Raw genomic sequence first — 10,966 nt, 5'->3', positions numbered from 1 at the left:
CCATACTGCTTTTAAAGTGAAGTGTTGCTGAGAGATTATAGATGTTAATGATCTTTATGCATGAATTCTGGCATCTAAGATTGTTTTATTTACATCCCTTCACATACTGGTGGATGTAGAATCTTTGGTCTTTAATGTAATTAAGTGAGGGATGAAGGGCTGTAATCTTCATGAGGATCATTATTTGTCAGCAGTTTGAAGAAAGTCTGACCTTCAAATTGTAAAAAAATCATAGACTTTGACTTGTGAGTTTTATCACCTCTAATACATTTTTAGAATTCATTAACAACCCTCGCTTAAAGCGGAACCAAAACGTTCTGGAATTTCCAGACAGGCTCTGCATGTGCAATTATCCTGTGTTGGCTACATTCTGTAGGAATGGGAAATCGTGTGCATACAGCGGTGAGAATTACCTATTACATACAACAATACGAGCTGCACGCCTGTCACACGCAAGCGTGAATCTGACTTCACATTCAGGGATCCTCCCTAGTGCAGTTAGCTGAATGCGCTCGTTGTGAGATGACAGTGTCATTCAAATTATAAGACTGTTGTGTATTCGCACAAACATTAAAAGCATTTTGAGGTACAGCATATAAGTAAACGTAATCCATGCCTATTGCTGCTGTAATGTAAAGATGGCGAGGCTGCTTCGCAACGTACTGCTGTTTACAGTCAGAGTGACGCTAAAGATCAGAGTCCTTGGCTTCTGGGCACTGGTTTACAGTTGTTGCGCTTTCTACACTTGTATAGTGCTGCTAAAACTTTTGTGGAGCATAATAAGAAGGCCGTTAAAAACATTCCAGTGGGTAATCCGAGAAACCCCCCCTGCCTGCTTGAACGACACGTCCTTGGGAACGCACTGTTATGTTAGAATTAAGGTAAGGTGTGTGGGGTTTTTTTTTTTTTATTTATTATTTGTTTGTAGTATTGTTTTTCTGTCGTTTAAAGAATTGTTGCTAATATGCATGCGGTTTACCTGTAAAGAATTGTAATTCACAAATAAATACCAATAAAACGGGCCTAATGCTGACTGAATTTGTAATTTGAAATTATGAACCCGAAGTGTGTGTGTGTGTGTGTATATATATATGTATATATATATATATATATATATATATATATATATATATATATGTAATGTAGTTTTTTCCATATAACGATGGTAGTTTACAGTACATCTAATAAGTGCACTGTGCTCGTTCCAATACGTGCTGAAAAACAGCTCAATTTGAGCGCTAGGCTACCTAACTTTAATCGGCAGCATAATCCCCAAACCTACGGCAACAAATAATTTGTTAAAATGTAATTTGTTTGAATTGCTCCAGTGCTGTATTTGATATTACTATGGTTCTTCTTGGGCTTCTAGGCTTGATAAGATAACACCGTTGTTGATAGTGTTAACAGGAATTCACCTGCCAAACACGTCGCCTTTCGTGTCACCCCTGCTTAACATTGCTGGAATATCAGTTTTAAATACCATGAGGTATTTGTAGTCACAGCCCATAGTGTTTAACATATTTAAAGTTTACACACAATATATGTTGCATTTCTTTCAGTTTTTAATTATTTCATGAATTCATTATTGAAATGTATTAATTGTTCCTTATTTTCACCTTTGTTCCCCAGAGATGCACATATAATCATCACTTTTGAGATTGATAATGTTGTGCAGCTTTGGATATTACCAGGGGGTCCCATTTTTAGTCCAGCCCCTAAAAAGTGCATGCAAACTGTGTAACTAGTGCAATTGTGTTAATTAATTGCATGCTCCCTTCTTTTAGGAATCCGGGTTGAGATTCCATTATGTAGCTGCTGGTGAAAAGGGCAAACCTCTGATGCTGTTTCTCCATGGATTCCCAGAGTTCTGGTAAAACTGCAAATGCCATCTCTCTCTCTCTCTTTCTCTATCTCTCTAAAATATCGTATAGGGCTCTGTATGATTTAAGCTTTCCATGTGATTAAAATGATCTGACACAAGCCATCAAATAAATTTCTAATGTCTGAATGGAAAGAATTCTTTAATTACCGGCATGCTGTACTGGACGTTTTGAGAGAACAGAACATAAAACTAAAATCTGCTGAGGCTTGCAGACAGCAGCAGAACAGGACGAGGGTTTTATGGACAGACATTGTTTTTCTCCTGTTGTGTAGGAGTCACTGTAATTCAAGAACCCCCCCCCCCCCATATCTTTCATAATTTGTTAGTGTCTGTCATTAAATTATGTGGAATGCAGAACTTATTTGTCTGGAACGTGTTTTCAGAGATAGATTGTCGATAGGAGTCAGTCTATAACTCACACTGACACACAACCTTTTATTACAGCAGACTGCTGTTAACTATTTAAGGGGGAGGAATCTGTTGTTCATGGCTGCCCATTTTATTGCACTCAACACAGAGTAGGTTCTGTTTCAAAACCCAAGCAAGATTTTCGGTATTACAGATTTATTTATTTATTTGTGGGTTTTTAAACGTACTATTTATATTGCAAGTCACTTTCAAAAGAACGGTATTTCTGTAGCCAAATACAAATGGTTTTCTATAGTGTTGGAAGAGTAGATAATTGAAAAAAGGTGTCAGGATTGGTGTGTTAGTTTTGTTGCTAAAATATTTTATACAAATTTGTCGTTTCCCAAATTATATTCATTCATTCTTTGTTTATAAGTTTAGAGTTAGCATTATTTTTAACATGAAGGAATAATGTTGTTAAAATGCTGACATTGCAGTGCTTTTAAAAATGAGAAAGTCGAGTTGAATCATAATACCTATTACCTGAAATGTCCTCAGTTTTAGAGTGTAGCCTGCTTGATGTGGATTCCTCCAAGCTTTTCAGAATTATAGGCACAACAGTGCTGCCAGGAGCTAGTTTTAACAACACCAATACGTACTTTTACAGCCATTTACTACCGCTGTGTGTCTTTACAGTTAAGACTATTAGAGACAATAAATAAAAATAATGGTCCATTGTGATTCTATGTATATCTTGCAATAGACCGGTACTTTTGAAACACCCTGATGTTATGAACATGCACTAAATAATGTGACCATAAGCAGGGAAAACAAGGATTTTAAAACTTGGTGAATAGTCGTTGTTTAAAATAATGTTATTGTTCATAGTTAATTGAAAATCAAAATATCTAAGGTCTCATTAAGGGTTTCGATTTGTAGGGCTTCATAGCTAGTTTACCTGGACTCTTGGGCTCTTTGATTCAAACAAGGAGCTAACCTGCAATGAAAAATATAGCAAAAGGCTTGTATCATTTATTGAGCCCGAGCACATTTTCAGAAAGAAGCTTCAATTTGTATTGATTATTTAAACATGAGTAGAAAATGTTTGCTGAAAACATAGAAGCTTTCCCACATTTTTATCAGAAAATCATTGGAAAATCACCTGCTTAATCTCCTAGCTGATCCAAAATGGTCATTTTACAATCTTTGTGCCCCCCCCCCCCCCCCCCCCCTCCCAAGTATATTACTGCAGTTCAGCTTTTTAGAAATACATGTACACCTACAAATAAGACAAACGTTTTTGGTCATGTGGTCGTGTGATTTTTCCAGTTATCCAAACCAAGGGGACACTAGAACTTCAAACAGCTGCGCTCAATTGGTGAATGGGAAATGAGCTCTAGTGCTGCTTCACCTTCCATCCCTACAGCTGCATCTTTAAAGCCTGTAGAAATGAATGATATCTTTTTCAATATAAGCTAATTTCTGTTGAAAGGCTGCAATATTCCTTCTCATGATAAAACTGTACAGCTGTCAGACCAAACCTAATGTCTATGCATACCCAAGATGGGACACCTAGGCAGGCAGCAGTGATCACTGTCAGCCTGTGTTTGAATGCAGTTGGGTTAATTGATTAATGAATGACTCAATTTGGCTTTCTTTACAGTCTCTGCTTGAGAGAAGTCCAGCAGAATCTGATAACATGCCCCAAAAAATGAAACTAAAGAAAGCAAGCAAACAGTTCCTGTCAAAGGGGAATAGGGTTTGTAACAGCTTGCTGCTGTTTCAGGTTTTCATGGCGTCACCAGCTGCGAGAGTTCAAGACTGAGTTTCGAGTTGTAGCTGTGGATATGCGGGGGTACGGGGAGTCAGATGTACCGGCTGGGAGAGAGCACTACAGGCTCGACTATCTTGTGACTGATGTCAAGGATATTGTGGAGTACCTGGGTGAGTTCAGCCATCAGCCTCCTGAGGTGAAAGGCTAGCAGTGCCCTTCACCACTTGAATCCCTTGGATTGTGCTATGGAGGTAGAGAGAGTCTGTTTTTCTTAATCCCTCAGTCTCTCTCTCCCATGCAATCGCTTTTCCATGGTGAATAGGAGTCATTATTGTCCCACTTTCTCAAAAGCGATCTCATTTAAAAAGCAACCCCCTATTAACCACAAATCTAATTACAGGGTTTATAAATCTGTCTAAATATGCCTTAGCAAAAATATTTTTAGATACAGAGCTTTATTCTTTGAAAAGTTTGCTAATAAGCACACGTATCATGGTCAGTGTTCCTTTATTTATTTGTTTGTGTCAAAAATGCATAAATAAACTAACAGCTAGCTATTGAGCAGGGGACCGGTAAAGGGCCTATAGTTTGATGTAACAGCAGGTGTGAGGTAACTTATTATCCCGGTTTGTCCAGTTGTACTGAAAATTGGTAAGGCTATTCTTTAACACAAGTAATTGAAATAATGTATCAAATCTCAAAATATATTAAGGCACTTTTTTGTTATATAGTATGTACACGCATGTACACTGCGTGTGTGTGTGCATTTACAAGGTTTTGATTTACAGCTGTTGTGGGGCATGTATGTTACTGACATACACGTTGTACAAGTGTAGTTAAAGGGTGACAATACAGAGGACATTTTATCAGTCTTTTTTTATTTCTGTTTAGGACTGAAATCTTAGTTATTAAGTTTGTTCTAGAATTGGTCCCAGAAACGTAATGGCTATGTGTGTGTTGCTGTGTTTAAAGTTACAAATGAAGAGCTCTCTGTTTTGCTTCAGGTTACAGCAGGTGTTACCTGGTTGGTCATGACTGGGGTGGTATGATTGCCTGGTTATTTGCTATCCATTATCCAGAGATGGTGAATAAATTGATTGTTTTAAATTGTCCTCATCCTACTGTTTTCACTGGTGAGTTCACTGTTTTTTGAAAGGACTGGTTAGTTTTTATTTGTTGTGCAGTGACTTAAATAGCATCAAACTCCATGGCCACCTTTACATTGGTCTCTCTTGCCTGGAAATGCCCCAGTTGTGTAAAAGTGTACAATGATAATGTAGTGTTTGAAACCTCTGTACCTTCTAGCCTCCTATAGCATCAAACATTCAATAAAGGCTGTGTTGTGTCAAATTTAACATCAATCCAGCCAATTACATTTATAGATAAGTCATTGAGTGTTGAAAATGAAAACTAGAAGACATAAGCACACATTTATTGCGTGAAGAAATTGTGTCATGCAAGATCAATTTAATTCTGCACAATGCAAGTTAAATAGAACTACACTACAAGCAGGACCTCCTTTGTCAATATCAGTATTTATACACAAGCTTTGAAGAATATACAAGTGTTATAGATTTTCTTTCTGGTTAATTAACAGGGGACAAGTCACTTAATTGCCTTCCCAGTGGTTTTATTTGACTGTAAGGCTTCATTTCTCAAGTCTTGAGTTCGTTATGTGATAGTGCTCTAAAGATGAGTTAATAGTCAAGGCTGTTTTTGTAAAGATGTTTAATCAGACAAGCCCTGGAATCCAGCTAAAGCTTTTCTGTGCTTCCAGATTACACTCTGCGCCATCCCTCCCAGTTGGTGAAGTCTAGTTACTTCTTCTTTTTCCAGCTGTCACGGTTTCCTGAATTCATGTTTACGATCGATGATTTTAAGGTAAGCCACACTTACCAATAAGGACGTAACATAATATATTGTTAACATACTGTTTTCACGGCCTGTACCACACCCTGTATTTGAAATACACTTTATGCCTTCATCAGTGTTATGAGTTGAACTGTATTTTTTTTTTTTTTTACAGTAGTAACACTATTTGGCCATTCCATGTGAAAGCGAGATGTGAATGAAACCCATTATTCCTTATAAATATGTACAATTTCTGCTTGACTATCCCTTTAGCAATAAAGTGTTAGCAATAAATAACTGCACACAGTTCTAGGTTTTGTTATTTGCCATAATATCTGTCAGATATTTTTTGCTCTGTCACAAATTGATAGTGATAAGAGGATTAAAGAATAGTGGTTAAGAATTGAAGTGACAGACTCTGTAGCGGGTGATTAGGGTAAAATTAGTCTTTTAATGATATGTTGTAAAATGCATAGTACAGATCCCAAACCATGAAGGCACTTACGCTGGTTTGCAGAAAGATGCAATTAAAATACGCTGAAGTGCTTTTCTGAAAAATCAATGAGAAAAAGATCAATTACTTTAAATAACTGACTGTAAACTCCGCTGGACCATTCATCTCTTCTTCTAGCACAAACAAAACATTACCATTAAATATTCAACTACACATAATAATCGTATTGTTCTCAGCACTGTCACATTTACCCGTACGTATTATACCCTTAAGGGTTAATGCTACACCTTCATTTTCCATTTATATGTTTTAACTTTCTTCTTCTGTGTTTTGCTTCAGGCTATAAAATACTTGTTTACTAGTCAGACCACAGGGATTGGGAGGAAAGGCTGCCAGCTGACGTCTGAAGATATCGATGCTTACATGTATGTGTTCTCCCAGCCAGGCGCTCTCACAGGGCCACTCAACTACTACAGAAATGCTTTCAGGTAATTGCCAATTAAACGCTTTTTTAGGAAGATTGAAACAAATCTTAACTCGTATTCATATTGAGTGTGTCACATAGCAACAGCAGATACTTGCACGTACATCATTACAGCCACAGCGCAATGCCAGCCAAGTTTTTTTGATTAGATAGAGTGGAGTCTATTCCCAGAGTTGTCAATAAATGTTTTTGTGGAGAGATGTATACTATAACACCCTTCCTTTAGTCTTGGTGTTTCCACTTGGATGTTACTGTTTTGTGCAGTACCTCAGTGCAAGACCACGGACAGGGGCAATGAAGTTCTTAACACTTCACACCAGGCTGGGAAGAAATGACATCAACTGATCACAAGTCTAAGTAACAGAATGTAGTATTCTGCTATCCGACTGCTTTGCTTCACATGCTTGTCAGGTTTAAGAAGGCTAACTCAAGCTCTGAGGGCAAAAACAAGTATTCAGCGAACTGAAAAATGAGATAACCTGCAGCCAAGTAATCCTTATCTCAGCCTTGCAAGCAGGGCACAGGTGAGTTTTTAAGAATTAGAGTTATTGGTCCAGATGTGCAAATCATTAATAAAAATATGTGCTCCAACATTTCCATAGAAATTGTGAAGCTATTCATTTACACAATTAATGCTGTAATTAACAACAAAGCTGTTTCAGTATTGCTGCAGGCTTGTTTATGTGCAGAACCTCCTAATCACCCCCTATCCTGTAAAAAGTATACAACTCTTCATTGAAAAGGGAATCATTTTACTGTACTGTTGATGAACAGCAGTGCCCTCTAGTGGTGTGTTTGAGCAATAGTAATTCATTATGTACTTTGCATTTTTTCATAAACAAAGGGCTAGATTACCCTTAACCTTCTACAAACATTACCAAAATACAGTCGTACCCTTCTGTTTTGTGGCCTGTAAAGGATTTGATTGTATTTAATTCACCTGATTTTGCAACATTTTGCAGTATTTTACTTTTACAGCACTATGTTAATTTGTAAAAACGAAAGCAACTTAGGCAAACGTTTTACAGTTTAAACCTTAGTTAACGTGCAAAAATCAATGTAGCAACAATTAGGCCAAGCAAACCCCCACCAGGATCAACAATATTTTAGAAGCAGGGCGTTTTATTTACTTCTTCCTGAAAGAGGCTCAAAAAATGTTTTCAAGAATGTTCTGCTGCAACTGTGCAGGAAGACACTTCATCACACAAAAGCACAGAGCTTGTTTTTTTTTTTTTTCTTGTTTCAAACTCATATAAATAAAGGGATCTTTGTAACTAGTTTGTGATATTAATGCATTTAATCACCGACTAGACACAATAGGCTTCTCTGTGCCGGCTGCCAGGTAGGGCTGGATGTAGCAGCGGCTGGACATTTACTGCTGCAGAAGTGAAAACAAATGTTTGCTGTGTGCGATTTAAAAGCAGGCTCACTTGTAAGTGGCGCACTGTTTTATAATAAACCAAGGGAGTTTGTTATCAGAAATAAAGACCTTCGCTTTACTGCGGTAAAAGAAGTGCCATATTTTATTTTTTATTTTTATCAAATACTAATCGCTACTCAGAATTGCCTATTCAGAAATTTGAAATTTGAGACCTTTTTTTACAATACGTGACTGTGGTGTTATGAGAAGTGTCTTCTTGTGAAGGTCAGGTGAGAAGACAGCAAAGCTGACAGGTTCTAGCTGCTCAGACTGTGTGAAATGATTTCTGATTGTACTCACTGAACATAAAAAGGGTTGTTTATAACTCTAGAACTCTGCTGTATGTTCTGTGCACGACATCTATGCACAGGGTAAGAGGCAGTGGAATGAAAATGCTGAAAGACTGCATTGGCAAGGGTCTGACTCATTCAGTCACTTCTGCTGGTTTGTGGGGCTGCGGATTGGGACATGGGTTGGTCATATTATCTTTTTACTAAATACCTTGTTACTCGCCTCCTTTTTAAAAATAGGGACAAGATAAGCAAGCTGTCTCACAGGAGCAGCGCTATCACAAACTGGTATCCATTTCTTTGGACTGAGGAATGACTAGGGAAGAGACATTTCTTGCCCGTCACATGTTGATAAATCACAAATATATATTTTTTGTTTTATCAAAACAGCAATTTCTTAAGAGACTGAAATAGTTTGTGGTTAATCGTTTTGTTTTATCTTTTGTATAAATCATTTGAAAATAGCACCACCTTAGTTGGGTTAAAATCTCGGTGATACTAGACATAGTGTTTATACTCAAATTACATCAGGCTGAAAGCACAGAGATACAATGGTGAAGTCAATTTTTGATAAGCAAAGCAGTATGTACAGTAGATTTAAAATCGGTCTAATACCAAAATGATATTCCGTTTTAATCATGTTATATATTAAACACTGAAAGGGGAAAACAAACTCCCATCACTTATTATGAAAAGTCATTTGTGTAAAACATCAAACAGGACTAGTCGAACCCATAAACAAATTTGTTTCAAGCTTATTTACTTATTCTAAGTGTACCATATTTAAAAAATACAGATTTCGTGTGAAGTCCTACCTGCAGTACGTACGCCTTTGTTTCATTCTCCTGTAACATTAGCAGTCTGTTATTAACCTTGCACATATTTGCACTGGAGTAGATAAAAGCTTCATAAAAATTGATACCAGTTGTAGTTCAGTCATGAAGTGAAGGTTGGTTGAGGACTCCGCTAACTATAACAGGACTGTTGTTTTCTGAACTGTTGACATTCTAATTAAAAGGAATGTGATGATTTAGCAGTCGAAGGAGAAATACAGTGAGGGTGTAGAGAGCTATTTTTAAACGCGAAACCAGGTTTACCTCAGTAGGGCTACACTTTAAAGTAAGTACAAATTTGAGCAAAAAAGGGTTTTCATATGCGTGGACTGTACAGAGGGTGGACAAAAAAAAACACACCTGCCATAGTGTGGGAATAGTTTCCACCACAAAGACCCTCAGAGTCCTTGCAGCTGTTCCTCGCGACACTTGTTTCATTTGCACGTTAACATAAGCACCTGCAAACCGAGCCCCTGTCATCAGTTAGCTGTTAAAGTCTGTCAGCACTGTTGTCTGTGACTCAAACTGGCTTGCAGAAGGGACAGTACAGGGTGATGTGTTTGATGTATTTAACATGGGTCTGATTACTCATATAATATAATACCACTCAAATAAATAATACTTCTTAGTCGAGTGTAATTCTGAAACCCGGGACAGGTGGAGTGATAAAAAAAAAGTGTAAGAGAATTACATTTTGATTTATGTATTTGGCTTTTTTGTGTGTTTTTTTTTTTGTTTTGTTTTGTTTTTTTTACAGTTTTCTGCCTTTGAAACAAGAAGAGGTGAAATCGCCAGTTTTACTTCTTTGGGGAGAAAGGGATGCATTTTTGGAACAGGAGATGGTGGAAATATCAAGATTATACATAAAAAATCACTTCAGACTGAATATTATTTCTGGAGCTAGCCACTGGCTTCAACAAGATCAGCCAGACATTGTGAACACATTAATATGGACGTTTCTGAAAGAAGGAGAGTCAAGGGAAAACTACAGGAACTGATTACTGTATGTGCTGCTGCGGAATACTTGGAATTGCCTGTGAAAATGTTTAAATGAATCATTATCGTTTTATTTGTATACATTTTAACTATTTCTTTTTTTAAGCAATGTGAAATTCAGTAAGCACATTTTGGCAAAGTAACTGAAAAATGAAACAGTTTTTGTTAATGTTATTTTTGCACCTAACATTAGCCTTAGTATTGGGGATACGGTGACCTTGTGATTGGTATTGTGTGGTGCCTTTGAATAATGTATTAATGTGAAGAATAAAAGTGTGCCATTTTTACAACAATTTAAATGCTTGATAGCTGTCACAAAAATGCACATTTTGTATAATTAAAACCGCCCTTTGTAAAATTGACAGTGTGTTCTCTTGAAAAGATATTGTTCTTCATAGTTGTATTTTTGACAGCTGCTCCGACATATAAGAATGTTGTTCTCTTTATCTTTCAATATAAAGTAATGGTTAAGTATTGTTAGAATTTTGTATGTCTTGTCTTACACATGCATCTATTGATTCATCAATACAAATCCAAACCATTCATTTTTTAAAAGCAAATAAACAGCAAAAACAATTCAGCTACCATGGTTTTTTGATATCCCTCTGTTCTAGAAAGAAATAATTAGGTTTGG

The 10,966-nt window shown here is 36.9% G+C and overlaps 1 protein-coding gene across 3 annotated transcripts; it reads left to right on the top strand.

Moving 5' to 3' along the window:
• The first annotated feature begins 483 nt into the window (after nt 1-483).
• Nucleotides 484-10,898, top strand: LOC121330640 (epoxide hydrolase 4-like). Of its 3 annotated transcripts, none has more exons than XM_041277294.1 (7): nt 484-881; nt 1,785-1,870; nt 4,017-4,174; nt 5,009-5,137; nt 5,782-5,885; nt 6,649-6,797; nt 10,094-10,898. In XM_041277294.1, exons 1-7 carry the CDS (start codon nt 639-641, stop codon nt 10,332-10,334), a joined length of 1,110 nt encoding a protein of 369 aa, XP_041133228.1. In that variant the 5' UTR covers nt 484-638; the 3' UTR covers nt 10,335-10,898. The 3 variants fall into 3 exon arrangements, with proteins under 3 accessions (XP_041133228.1, XP_041133230.1, XP_041133229.1); XM_041277296.1 differs by lacking the exon at nt 10,094-10,898 and adding an exon at nt 7,205-7,907; XM_041277295.1 differs by lacking the exon at nt 5,009-5,137.
• Nucleotides 10,899-10,966: the final 68 nt, after the last annotated feature.

Source organism: Polyodon spathula, chromosome 18 (genome assembly GCF_017654505.1).
Source record: "Polyodon spathula isolate WHYD16114869_AA chromosome 18, ASM1765450v1, whole genome shotgun sequence".
Taxonomy (NCBI): Eukaryota; Metazoa; Chordata; class Actinopteri; order Acipenseriformes; family Polyodontidae; genus Polyodon; species Polyodon spathula.
This window is presented reverse-complemented; position numbering and strand designations above follow the sequence as displayed.

Bases quoted from the DNA above. Each gene is read 5' to 3' on its own strand.
- LOC121330640 (XM_041277294.1), top strand. From the start codon at position 639: ATGGCGAGGCTGCTTCGCAACGTACTGCTGTTTACAGTCAGAGTGACG. The intron at 882-1,784 runs GTAAGGTGTGTG...CCCTTCTTTTAG, and splicing joins ACTGTTATGTTAGAATTAAG to GAATCCGGGTTGAGATTCCA. The intron at 6,798-10,093 runs GTAATTGCCAAT...TTTTTTTTACAG, and splicing joins TACTACAGAAATGCTTTCAG to TTTTCTGCCTTTGAAACAAG.